Raw genomic sequence first — 14,454 nt, 5'->3', positions numbered from 1 at the left:
TCCAGCATGGTACTCCTGGGGGTAAGAGGGGTTAACCCCCACCGTCTCCCTTTGGGGAGTTATTATTGTGGTCAGAATTAGACTGATTAGGCTGTTTTATTAAATGCAGGTTAAAGAAGCCCCAAAAAAAGCTACCCACTAAACAAGAGCTAAGGAATGTGAAATTTACAAGCGTAAATTGGGCCCGTCTTACCCCAAAACATGTTGCCAACCATGTCTGGATAAGTTGGTAGCAGATGAGTCGCCATCTTTATTACAAAGTATCCAAGAGTTAGTTAAAAAGGAAGTTCGTTCTTCTGTGGAAGATCTTAAAAAGTCCCTGCCTAGCTCATCCAGACATAAGAAGGCTCAGACGATAGTGGAGGATACTATGGATTCTGAGTCTGAGGAGGGCGCCATTGCAAGCTCAGATTCCTCCTCTGAGGATTTGACAGGGAAGCCGTTATTCAGAGCGGAGGATACGGATCTACTATTAAAGGCGGTTAGATCCACGATGGAGCTGGAGAAAGAAAAGGAGTCCAGGTCTAGGCCAGAACTCATGTTTGAGAGCCTAAAGCCAAAAAAGTCTAGGGTGTACCCCTTTGACGATCAAGAAGTATCAGCTTGGCAGGAGGTACCGAGGGTAGACGCCCCCGTAGCTAAGATAAATAAAAAATCAGCTCTCCCGTTTGAGGCAGATGCCTACTTAAGGAAGAAATGGGAGGCATCCACTTCTGCCTTTAAACCAAATATAGCGACTACTTCGGTGGCAAGGTCCCAATTCAGCCAAGGTCCCTATGGTTGCAGGGGTGGAAGGGAGATGTGGCTTCAAAGTCTAAGCTGTGTGCCCTTCCTTGCCAAGGAAATGTTTTGTTTGGGTCTGCCTTGGACGATATTTTAGATAAGGCATCTGATAAGAAAAAAGGATTTCCAGCACCGTCCTTTCCTAGACAGGGGAAGCCATTTCGGAGTAATGAGAGAAGGAAAGGTTTTGGGGATCAGAAGAAAAGAAGGGAATGGAGATCCAATAAATCAAAAAGCGTGCTGTTTAAATCCAGACCTCAGACTTCAAGTTCCACTCAACAATGATGCCAGACCCCAGGTAGGTGGTCGTCTTTCTTCGTTTTCTCCTGCCTGGCGAAATATTATCGCAAGCGCCTGGGTAAGGGGTATTATAGAGGAAGGCTACCGCCTAGACTTCAAAAGGCTACCACCCAGGGCATTCAAAATTACTTCCTTAAACCAACATTCTCCAAAACAGGTGGCACTTACGGAGGAAATAAACAACCTCCTGGAAAAGGCAGTCCTTGTTCCAGTCCCAAAGAACGAACAAGGAGAGGGTTTTTATTCAACCCTATTTTTGGTTCCCAAGCCCAACGGGACGTTCAGGCTGATAATAAATTTGAAGAGTCTCAACCAATATCTGACCTACCAGAAATTCAGGATGGAATCCATCTCCTCTACGGTCCTCCATCTCCTCTACGGTCCTCCATCTGTTCCCTAACTACGTGATGGCCTCAATAGATATAAAAGATGCCTACTATCACGTACCCATTCATCCATTGTCTCAAAAATACCTGAGGGTAGCAGTGAAGAATCAATTGTCCATTTGCAGTTCAGAGCACTTCCTTTTGGGATATCGCAGGCGCCGAAGCTCTTCACAAACCTAATGGCGGAGGTAATGGCAGAAATAAGAAGGTCAGACATCATTATAATCTCATACCTGGACGACCTTCTCTTGGTAGGGCAGTCCCCAGAGCTGTTGAGATCTCAAATACAGGAAGTCCTGGGGACCCTGATGAGCCTGGGCTGGTTAATAAATTGGGACAAATCGTCCCTGATTCCAACCCCCAACTGCGTTTTCTTAGGCATCCTATTAGATTCTCAGACGCAGAGATCTTATCTTCCGGTAGACAAGAAGAAAGTTATTCAGCAGAAAATCAGGTCTTTCAGCAAAACCAAGGAAGTATCCCTAAGAAAAGCAATGTCTATTCTGGGTCTGATGACTGCTTGTATTCCTGCTGTGAGGTGGGCCCAATTCAGGTCCAGAATACTTCAATAGCACATTTTGTCCAAATGGGACGGGAGGTTGCTATCCCTGGATCGCAAGATTGTAGTCCCGGGGTCAGTAACCCGGTCCCTAGCTTGGTGGCTAAAAATTCAGAACCTAAGTCAGGGAGTAGAGTGGTTGAGACACGACCCCTTAATAATCACCGACGCAAGCCCTTGGTCAAAAACCCACAGTGCTCAGTCCCAAAATGCCAGGGAGTTAAGAGCAGTCCTGTGAGCATTAAAGGAAACTCACCCATCAGTGCCTCAAAAACATGTCAGGATCCTATCCGACAAAGCCTTGGTGGTAGCTTATATCAACAAGCAAGGGGGAACAAGATCTCCTCAACTAATGCAGCTAGCATCCAGGATCTTCTTGCTAATACAGGGGAAAGCTCTTTCTCTCTCAGCGGTTCATTTGAAAGGCTCAGAGAATCACCAGGCGGACTTTCTCAGCAGACACAGATTCAGCCAGGCGAATTGGTGTCTGAATCAGGAGGTATTTCACCAAATAGAGGCCCTATGGGGATCTCCCACAATAGATCTATTCGCCTCGGTAGAGAACAAAAAGTGCGAAAGTTTTCTTTTCTCTGAGCAGGGAGGATCAGTCGATAGGCACAGATGCGCTCTCACAGCCATGGGGGAAGGGCCTAGTCTATGCATTTCCTCCCATCAGCCTATTGCACAGAGTGATCCAGAAGATCAGGGGGGAGCAGGCAACAGTGATACTAATAGCACCGTTTTGGCCAAGAAGAGTCTGGTTTACTTGGTTGAGGAGACAATCAATAGCCGATCCCTGGATACTTCCAGAAACAGGACCTATTATATCAGGGCCCTCTACATCATCCGGAAGTCAAGAACATCCACCTGACAGCCTGGATTTTGAGAGGACATTCTTCAGGTCTAGAGGCCTATCAGAACAAGTCATTGGGATTCTTCTAGCCAGTAGGAAAAAGGTCACCTCCGAAATCTATCTGAGGGTATGGAAGACCTTCCTTCGGTTTGCAGGGCCAGGCCTAGACTTGGCTCACCCAACATCCCTTTAATTTTAAATTTTTTACAGGAAGGCCTTAACAAAAAGCTTAAACCCAGCACTCTCAAGGTCCAGGTCTCGGCACTGAGTGCTCTATTTGACTTTAGATTAGCTACTCATCCTTGGGTCAAAAGGTTCATTAAGGGTTCCTCTAGACTATGTCCTACAGTTAAATCTAAATCAGCCCCGTGGGACCTTAACCTGGTTCTATCTGCTCTAACCAAGGCTCCGTTTGAGCCTCTTGGGGACATCCCCTTAAAGATGCTGTCCTATAAGACTGTATTTTTAGTGGCCATTACATCCGCCAGACGAGTAGGAGAACTATCCGCTTTGTCATCTTCCCCACCATATACTCAGATTCTGGAGGATAGAATTGTATTTAAACCGGATCCTGCATTCCTGCCCAAAGTAGTGTCAGTATTCCATAAAAGTCAGGAAATAGTTCTCCCTTCTTTTTGTCAGGACACAAAGAACGAGGGGGAAAAGTCCTTTCATACTTTAGACGTCAGAAGGTGTGTCTGTGCATATTTAGAGTCTGCGAAGGGCTTTAGAAAAACCCCGCAACTCTTTGTTCAGTTTCAGTGTCAGAACAGAGGCTCGAAAGTTACAAGCCGTACTTTAGCCAGATGGATCAAGAGAGTGATAGGTCTGGCATATTCACAATCAGATTGTCAGGTACCTTCAGATTTTTCAGCTCATTCCACCAGGGCAGTAGCCTCTTCCTGGGCAGAAAAAGGGTGCGCTACCATTGAGCAAATCTGTAGGGCAGCAACGTGGGAGTTCCCCCTCCACGTTTTACAAGCACTACAGGTTGGACCTTTAATCTGTGCAGGATATGTCTTTTGGGAGAAAGGTTCTGCAGGCTGTAGTCCCTCCCTAATAGTCATCTAGTCTAGTCTCTCACAGGTGCTGTCATGGGGCGTAATGGAAATACTTCAATTACTCTTACCGGTAATATGTTTTCCATGAGCCCATGACAGCACCTACATAATTCCCTCTCCCCCCCCCCCAAAAAAAAAGGAGAGAGAGTGTGTGTGTGTGTGTGTGTGTGTATATATATATATATATATATATATATATATATATATATATTGCAAAAAATAAATAGAAATGATGATGAAAAAGAGAGAAATCTATATTTTGGTATTGTGCCAAAGAAGAGATATGCCTGGTTTTCTGGTTTGTTTTTTGCTTGTCTTCTAAGTTTCACTATATATAGGTGTATTGCTGGTCCCAGGAATCTTGTCAAATACTGAGTGGTGGAAGGCAGTAGACCAATTTAAAGATCTGGGAAGTTCCTGTTTCCTGTCCGGAAGGGGGAGGATCTCTCACAGGTGCTGTCATGGGCTCATGGAAAACATATTACTGGTAAGAGTAATTGAAGTATTTTTGTATTGAGGTAGGATAGTATTAAAAGTTCTTTTCTTTAAAATGGTATATTTGAAGGTTGAGTGCTATGGATATTTTTCACTTTTTCGGTGTGCTTAATGCTCTATGAACAGCTCTGGCACAATTTATTCTTGTGCTGGGGAAATTTTCATTTAATACCTGCAGCATGGGAACAGGGACTGACTGACTTGTTTATTGTAACATTAGAGTGATCTTGAACCTTTGTTCCCTGGTTCAAAGCCCATGAGGCGCTGATCAGAACTGTGCTTTCTTTACAATACTCCAAAGAAGGGCAGTATTGGGCTAGTGTAAAATTTGCCGCTAGACCAAATGCCTGCATAATTGGTTATTTTACAACCTAATGTTCACTCTTGTTAAGGACTTAAAGTCTTTTGGTTGGTTGGTTGATATGTGCGCTGCCAGTGAAGAAGGCACACAATTACTCTAAGTATTTTCTACTGTTAATATAAAGGTATTTTATATGGGCATGAAGGTGAACAGAATAGGAGTTCCGGCTTGGGAAGAAGAAGCTTGCACCATAAATAAGAGCGATTCGCACAATGCACTGTGAAATATGTGCACAGTATATAGCAGCTGTGGAAATATAAATAATTCCTGCAAAACCATTTAGGATATAGCAGAGGATAGGACTCGCTTTTTTCTGTTTAGTACTAAACAACATTTCTAGCATATTGAGCACAGTCATTTCACTTCTACATCCATCTTGCAGAACTTTCATGATATTTACCGTCTCTCTCAGCTCTGTACAGAGAGTGGATTGCAAATATTTTTTCTCATAATTGAAGCAATTTTATGTATCTTTGGGCTGCTGTATGAGGTTCTTTGTACTTTCTAAATATGTTGCTAGGAAATGAAACCCATTTGTGGAAAATAAGCATTGTATTGTCATAAGCACTTTAGGCTTGGGTTATAAACAGCAGGGAGAATTGTTATTTAAGGGGGAAAGCGCCTCTTATGGAGTGTCTGCATTATGTATGATTAATGTTGTGTTGTCTTGCCACTTCTCTTCATCCGTACAGTAGTGTGATGTGGAAAAAAAGATGCCTCTTCCTGTTTTAGGGTGCCTTAGGCCTCTTTCACACGGGCGTTGCGGGAAAAGGTGCGGGTGCGTTGCGGGAACATGCACGATTTTTCCACGCGAGTGCAAAACATTGTAATGCGTTTTGCACTCGCGTGAGAAAAATCACGCATGTTTGGTACCCAAACCCGAACTTCTTCACAGAAGTTCGGGCTTGGGATCGGTGTTCTGTAGATTGTATTATTTTCCCTTATAACATGGTTATATGGGGAAATAATAGCATTCTGAATACAGAATGCATAGTAAAATAGGGCTGGAGGGGTTAAAAAATAAATAATAATAATTAAACTCACCTTGGTCCACTTGATCGCGCAGCCCGGCATCTCTTCTGTCTCCTTCTTTGCTGATTGCAGGAAAAGGACCTGTGGTGACGTCACTCCGGTCATCACATGGTTCATCACATGATCCATCACCATGGTAAAATATTGTCTCCTAGCAACCGTGCGTGAAAATCGCACCGCATCCGCACTTGCTTGTGGATGCTTGCGATTTTCACGCAACCCAATTCATTTCTATAGGGCCTGCGTTACGTGAAAAACACACAAAGAGGAGCATGCTGCGATTTTCACGCAACGCACAAGTGATGCGTGAAAATCGCCGCTCGTGTGCACAGCCCCATAGAAATGAATGGGTCGGGATTCAGTGCGGGTGCAATGCGTTCAACCCACGCATCGCATCCGCGCGGAATACTCGCCCGTGTGAAAGGGGCCTTAATGTGCAAATTTGGAAGATTTCTGCGACTGAAAATAATTTCAATTCATTTGAATGGGGCACATGGATTTCTGCAAGCCCAATTCAGATGAGTGGAGGTGATTTTTAGTCGCAGAAATCTTCTGGATCAAAATCTGCCACGTGTGAAGGCTCTCTCACATTTCCCGACACCATATCCCTGGAACATAATTCCATCACACCGTGAGTCTGCCGTGTTTCAGATGGTTATGTTATGGCTGCTGATAGTTCTGCAGGGCTAAGAACACCGCATAACGTTTTGAGGCCTCCCTCATGCCCTGTACATTCCACACAGTAAGATGCATCTTACTTTCCATGGTCCATGCAGTCTTTCGGGGCAAAAATAAGAATTCTAAACAGCATAATATGTAGGCGGCATTCACAAAGGTTCAACAGCTCAGACTCTCTCTCTGGAAAATCCCTGAATAATATCTAGAACTCTGCAAGTAAACAGCATCAACCCCCTTGTACACATTTCCCCAACCAAGGCTAAGTGGAGGCAAATGCATTCCTGTACTCAAGTAGTACGTAGTGAGTACTCCTGAGAAGAAGTGAAGAAAAGGAATTAGAAGCTTTTTAACCACATACATATTGCTTGGGCATCCATCAAGGTTCTTCAACACAAAAGACAGAATCTTAAGTAGGCCAACCTATATATCAGCAGGAGAACAGTAGGTTAAACAAGACATTCAACATAATATGCAGTACTTTTCAATATCCCCAGTTAGATCAGAGACAACATAAACAGTGTTGCATCCTCATCCAGAACTTGCGGTATTACGAAGGATTCACTCATTAACATCTAACCACTAACAGACCACAATATGTGTATTGAACAGATACACATCACCAGAGGCGACCACTCTTAGCTTGGAAGGATAGGTCATAGACTAGGAAAGTTGTAGCTCTCTCACTCACCTCCAGGATCGGACTGGGGTTCCTTGAGCCCACCAGAGGAAATTACTCTTATGTCCCAACCCCTATAGCGTCAAAGTCTAATAGATTTTGAGTCAAAAAATTTGACTCTAGTGGCAATTTATTGTTCACCAAGGCAGATTCAAATGTGTTTTTTTTTTTTCTTTCTCTCCCTCTCTCTCTCTCTCTCAAATTGCGGATCCGCAACACACCTGGGCGGCAGCCCCTATAGAAATGCCTATTCTTGTCCGCAGCTGTGGACAAGAATAGGACATGCTCTATCTTTTGCGGAGCTGCGGACTGGAAGTTCAGGGCCGCACTCCACAAATGCGGAAGCGGAGAGCACATAGTGTGCTCTCTGCTTCACGATCATGCCAATAGAGAATGAATGGGTCCGCACCCGTTCCGCAAAATTGCGGAACAGGTGCGGACCTTTTTGGGGATGTGTGAATAGGGCCTTAGGGTCCATTCACATATCCGCAATTCCGTTCCTGAAAAAAATATCCTATTCCTTTCCGCAATTGCGAACAAGATTAGGGATTTTCTATTAAGTGCCGGCGATGTGGGGTCCGCAAAATGCGGAACCCACATTAGCGGTGTCCGTGTTTTGCAGATCTGCGGATCTGTGGCTCCGCAAACACTCACGGACGTGTGAATGGACCCTAAATGTCTCCTCACATGCTTTGCTAGGCCTCACCCTCCAAGAATAGCTGTTTTGGAAACCTGAAAGAATTTTGGTCCTCCCATTATAAATTAAGGATACTCATCGGGCTCCATCACAGAATGAATCTGCATATATGTGCTTTCTCTGATGACAGAGGTTGTGATGTCAGTGTGAAGAGAGACCAGTTCAGACTCGCTAAGAAAATTATTTGACATGGCAAATCACTAAGGAAATGCAATGCGTTTTTCACTGAAGACCTATTCACTTCTATGGGGTCAGGGCTGCGTGAAAAACGTAGAATATAGAACATGATGCGATTTTCATGCAAAGCAGAACTGATGCGTGAAAAAAAAAGCTCATGTACACACACCCATTGAAATAAATGGGTCAGGATTCAGAGCGGGTGCTATGTGTTCACGTCACACATTGCACCCGCGCGGAAAACTCGCTCGTGTGAAAGGGACCTAAATGTCTGATACTTATCACGCTCTTTGTTTTTTTGCAGATGAGCTGAGGAAGTTGAGCTGGTCTGGAATTCCAAAACCTGTCAGATCCATAACCTGGAAGTTGCTGTCTGTAAGTAAATCCTGGGCTGCGAAAAGAACACCTTGTGCATCCATACATGAGACATTTTGGGTGATGTTATTTCAGTTACTCTGTATTCTTCTTCTTTTTTATTTTTTTTATTTTAAGAAAAATTATTTTATTAGAAAATATGCAAGAGAAAATGTCGGCGATGTTTATAGAAATGTATTAGTTGTCAGGTTTGATCCTCTTTAATATTAATGGTTTTAACTGGTGCCAGTTTTAACAGCTGTAGAATTCTGGATGGATTCTCTTAGACGGCTTACTCTGGAGGATGGTGGAGACCTCATCACTGGATCTCCATGCACTTCACCTCCTTAGCATTCTGTGTTTAGCACTGCTGTTTTTTCTCCCTTTTCTCTCGGAAAGATGTTTTAAACAGCTATCCTCTTTTGGCATGACATCAAGTGGGAAAACAAAGTGTTTACATCAGATTGAGTTTAATTTCCAGTGTTAAAATGCCTTTTCCCTCATGCTAATGAGAGCTAATATGTTTGCAGTTTAGTGGATTTTATTTACAATTTTGACAGTTTTAATTGGAATCTTCTACAAGCACAAAGCTGTAGTCTCAGCGTTAGAGTTCCTGCTCTCTGAGCCTCATTGGATTGCGCACTTTACTATTGTACATTCAGTAGTCTAGTAGTCAGCTAAATGCTGTCTTATTAAAGGGGTTTTCCCATTAAAAAAAAAAAAATCGTAAAAACCTGTCTATAACAGATAAATGACATCATATTAGGTCATCGGTGTCTGATTGGTGGAGGTCCAACTTCTCGCACCCCTACTGATCAGCTGTTTGAAGAGGCCGCGCCGGTCTCTGGAGCATGGTGGCCTCTTCAAACAGCTGATTAAAAGGGGTGACTGGACCTGTCAATCAAAGTGCAGAAGATACAGCAGTTGTAGAGAGAGCTGAGCCTCTAGGTGTAATGGCAAAGCCCCCGCTGCTCCTAGAGGCTCATTTACATATATTAAAACATCATTTTTCTCAGCAATGCAGGCACATATGAACATGGGACCAACACAGATGTCTTCAACTGCCAAGTGCACATGTAACGGGTCAGCCAGTTTCATAGGTACAAATCTGCTGACAGATGCCCTTTAACCCCTTAAGGACCCATGACGTACCGGTACGGCATGTTTCCCGAGTCCTTAAGGACACATGACGTACCTGTACGTCATGAGTTTAAAATGAGATTGCGGCGCCCCGGGGGTTAATCCAAACGGGATGCCGGCTGAAATCATTCAGCCGGCATCCTGTCACAACGCCGGGGGGGGGGGGGTCATGTGACCCCCCCCGTTTCGGCGATCGCAGCAAACCGCAGGTCAATTCAGACCTGCGGTTTGCTGCGTTTTTAGCCGATTCTGATCAAACTTTAAAATGCCCGAAAAAAATGTTTTATTAACCCCCCCTGCACCCCTGAATGATATTATGTGGGCGGGTGGTGCAGGGGGGGTGTCGCGGGAGGCGGGCGGTGCGGCAGGCGGGATCGCGATCCCCCACCCGCCTCCCCTTGAATAATCGTTGGTGGACAGTGGTTATACCAGGGTGTCAGCACATTGCTGACACCCTGGTATAAACGGCTGACATCGGTGATGCGATGTCAGCCGTTTAACCCTTTCCATACAGCAGGATGCCTTCCCTGTCTGCGAAGTTCTGACAACTACTGAGCAGACGGGGAAGGTTCCAATGGCAACAGGACGCCGTCTCAGGCATCCTGCTGTCCATGGTGCTGAACAGATCTGTGCTAAAGGCAGAGATCTGTTCAGACAAAGTGTAAGTAAAATACAGTACAGTACAATATATATTGTACTGTACTGTATTATACAGACATCAGACCCACTGGATCTTCAAGAACCAAGTGGGTCTGTGTCAAAAAAAAAGTAAAAATCAAAAAACACATTTATCACTGATTAAAAATGAAAAAAAGAAAATTCCCTACACATGTTTGGTATCGCCGCGTCCGTAACGACCTGATCTATAAAACGGTCATGTTACTTTACCCGAACGGTGAACGCCATAAAAATAAAAAAATAAAAACTATGAGAAAATTGAAATTTTGCCCACCTTACTTCCCAAAAAAGCTAATAAAAGTGATCAAAAAAGTCGCATGTACGCCAAAATAGTACCAATCAAACCGTCATCTCATCCCGCAAAAATCATACCCTACCCAAGATAATCGGCCAAAAACTGAAAAAACTATGGCTCTTAGACTATGGAAACACTAAAACATGATTTTTTTTTTTTTTAAATGAAATCATTGTGTAAAACTTAAATAAAATAAAAAAAGTATACATATTAGGTATTGACGCGTCCGTATCAACCGGCTCTATAAAAATATCACATGACCTAACCCCTCAGGTGACCACCGTAAAAAAATAAAAATAAAAACGGTGTAAAAAAAGCAATTTTTTGTCATTTTACGTCACAAAAAGTGTAATAGCAAGCGATCAAAAAGTCATATGCACCCCAAAATAGTGCCAATCAAACCGTCATCTCATCCCGCAAAAAATGAGACCCTACTTAAGATAATCGCCCAAAAACTGAAAAAACTATGGCTCTTAGACTATGGAGACACTAAAACATTTATTTTGTTTTAAAAATGTAATCATTGTGTAAAACTTACATAAATAAAAAAAATTGTATACATATTAGGTATCGCCACGTCTGTGACAACCTGCTCTATAAAATCACCACATGATCTAACCTGTCAGATGAATGTTGTAAATAACAAAAAATAAAAACGTGCCAAAAAAATATATTTCTTGTTACTAGGGGTGCACCGAAATTCCGGCGGCCGAAAATGGGCCTAATCCATTTCGGCCGATATTGGTACATATCGGCAGAAAATATGGGGTTTGGGATTTGTGGGATTTGTCACCCGCGTCGGGCGGGCGGTTTACTTTGAGTCACTGCATCTTTATTTTACCTTACAATCGTGACGCTCCAGTAACAACTCTGCAGGCAGAGCGGAGGGCGGCGTAACGTCACTTACTCACGTGACGCGCCTGCTCCGCCTTCTTCATTCATAAAGTGGGCGGAGCAGGTGCGTCACGTGAGTAAGTGACGTTACGCCGCCCTCCGCTCTGCCTGCAGAGTTGTTACTGGAGCGTCACGATTGTAAGGTAAAATAAAGATGCAGTGAGTGATTAGTCTGCTGTGAGCAGCAGGGCCGGGGCTGTTATGGGTAGGGGGATCGGTCTATGGCACTGCTATGGGGAGGGGGGATCTGTGCACTGTTATGGGGAAAGGGATCTGTGCACTGTTATGGGGAAAGGGATCTGTGCACTGTTATGGGGAAAGGGATCTGTGCACTGTTATGGGGAAAGGGATCTGTGCACTGTTATGGGGAAAGGGATCTGTGCACTGTTATGGGGAAAGGGATCTGTGCACTGTTATGGGGAAAGGGATCTGTGCACTGTTATGGGGAAAGGGATCTGTGCACTGTTATGCCCATAACAGTGCACATTTCCCCCCCTCCATAACAGCGCCACCCACAGATGAATTTCATTCATGAAAAATAATTATTAATTAATAAAATCATTTAAAAAAAAGTATTTTAAAAGTATTTGGGCAAAAAGGCAGTTTCGGTTTTCCGTCAAGGGCATCCTGAATTTTCGGTTTCAGACCAGAATTTTCATTTCGGTGCACCCCTACTTGTTACCTTGCCGCACAAAAAAGTGTTATATAGAGCAATCAAAAATCATATGTACCCTAAACTAGTACCAACAAAACTGCCACCCTATCCTGTAGTTTCTAAAATGGGGTCACTTTTTTGGAGTTTCTACTCTAGGGGTGCATCAGGGGGGCTTCAAATGGGACATGGTGTCAAAAAAACCAGTCCAGCAAAATCTGCCTTCCAAAAACCGTATGGCATTCCTTTCATTCTGCAGCCCGCCGTGTGCCCGTACAGCGGTTTACGACCACATATGGGGTGTTTCTGTAAACTACAGAATCAGTGCCATAAATAATGAGTTTTGTTTGGCTGTTAACCCTTGCTTTGTAACTGGAAAAAAAATATTAAAATGGAAAATCTGCCAAAAAAGTGAAATTTTGAAATTGTGTCTCTATTTTCCATTAAATCTTGTGCAACACCTAAAGGTTTAACAAAGTTAGTAAAATCAGTTTTGAATACCTTGAGGAGTGTAGTTTCTTAGATGGGGTCACTTTTATGGAGTTTCTACTCTAGGGGTGCATCAGGGGGGCTTCAAATGGGACATGGCGTCAAAAAACCAGTCCAGCAAAATCTGGCTTCCAAAAACCAAACGGCGCACCTTTCACTCTACGCCCCGCTGTGTGGCCGTACAGTAGTTTACGGCCACATATGGGGTGTTTCTGTAAACGGCAGAGTCAGGGCAATAAAGATAGTCTTGTTTGGCTGTTAACCCTTGCTTTGTTAGTGGAAAAAATGGGTTAAAAAGGAAAATTAGGCAAAAAAATGAAATTCTCAAATTTCATCCCCATTTGCCAATAACTCTTGTGCAACACCTAAAGGGTTACCGAAGTTTCTAAAATCTGTTTTGAATACCTTGAGGGGTGTAGTTTATAAAATGGGGTCATTTTTGGGCGGTTTCTATTATGTAAGCCTCGCAAAGTGACTTCAGACCTGTAGTGGTCCCTAAAAATTGGGTTTTTGTAAATTTCTGAAAAATTTCAAGATTTGCTTCTAAACTTCTAAGCCCTGTTACATCCCCAAAAAATAAAATATCATTCCCAAAATGCTACAAACATGAAGTAGACATATGGGGAATGTAAAGTCATCACAATTTTTGGGGGTATTACTATGTATTACAGAAGTAGGGAAACTGAAACTTTGAAATTTGCTAATTTTTCAATTTTTTTTGTAAATATGGTATTTTTTTATGCAGAAAAATTAACTTTTTTGACCCAATTTTAGCAGTGTCATGAAGTACAATATGTGACAAAAAAACAATCTCAGAACGGCCTGGATAAGTCAAAGCGTTTTAAAGTTATCAGCACTTAAAGTGACACTGGTCAGATTTGCAAAAAATGGCTAAGTCCTTAAGGTGAAATAGGGCTGAGTCCTTAAGGGGTTAATGGGAATCTGTCACCAAACAGTTACCCTTAGCAAAACGTTGGGTCACTTTCTGGAATTGCCACTTTTGCTAAAGTCAGTATTGAGTAGCTCCACCATAAGCTGCGCACACTGCAGAAGCTCAGGAGGCCACATATTCAAGAGCTCCCAGCACTTCCTGTCCCCCACCCCTAACTAACCACTCTTTCCCTATAGAAATCAGCAAGGAGGACAGGGAAAGTCAGGAGCTCACGAATATGAGGTCTCCTGGGTGTGTGCACTGTATTGGGGAGAGTCCAGTACTCTGCTTGTGCTGGAGATGCTCAATACAGATTTTAGAAAAACGGTTGGGTCAGTACAAGAAAGTGACCCAGCATTTGCTAAAGGGTTCTGTTACTAGTTAATACTGCCCTCAGTTAGGGCAGAAATCTGGTGACCGATTCCCAGTAAAGGAGTATTCCTTGAGTGACCGCTCATAACCTATTCACTGAATAGCTGGTAAGCGTCTGGTTAGTTGTGTCCTTGTGAATGGACCGTCTGTTTAGCCTTTTGACAACAGCTCCAGTCTATGGGACTGCCATAGATAGCCGAGTACAGAGATCTGAAAGCTGTACTAGCTTTACTGTAAATACATATATGTTGTACAGAGTTAAAAGAATAATAATCTTGGAATATGCCTTTAACCTCTATACAATAATCCAGTAACATTGGATCTGTTACCACTTTGACAATTTGACTGTAATGTATGAAGCTTTTGGGGCTGTTTGCTGAAGTCTGGGTGATGAGACTGGTCGAGGAGCTAGATTGTATGGCTGGAGATAGAAAGCAGCCTCATTTATCCAATTTATTTGGGCTCAGTGGAAGGCAGCAAATGATATATGGCAGCTAGCTAGATTCATCTATGGCCAAAATTATTTTCTGGAAACCATTTAATGGTGTTCTGGCACTTATACGTAGGTGTCAATGTGTGGATGTATTACAT

The 14,454-nt window shown here is 43.2% G+C and overlaps 1 protein-coding gene across 2 annotated transcripts in view; it reads left to right on the top strand.

The window, feature by feature from the left end:
• The window catches only part of TBC1D22A (TBC1 domain family member 22A), a 741,029-nt gene that overhangs the window by 173,492 nt on the left and 553,083 nt on the right, over positions 1-14,454 (top strand). For both annotated transcript variants that reach the window (XM_040412231.1, XM_040412223.1), the window contains one exon: positions 8,363-8,433. In XM_040412231.1, coding sequence (XP_040268165.1) covers positions 8,363-8,433 — 71 coding nt within the window. The remainder of the gene's footprint in view (positions 1-8,362; positions 8,434-14,454) is intronic.

The sequence above is a fragment of the Bufo bufo genome, chromosome 1, assembly GCF_905171765.1.
Source record: "Bufo bufo chromosome 1, aBufBuf1.1, whole genome shotgun sequence".
NCBI classification, from domain to species: domain Eukaryota; kingdom Metazoa; phylum Chordata; class Amphibia; order Anura; family Bufonidae; genus Bufo; species Bufo bufo.
The sequence above is the reverse complement of the archived record's forward strand: the minus strand, read 5'-3'. Positions and strand labels throughout refer to the sequence as shown.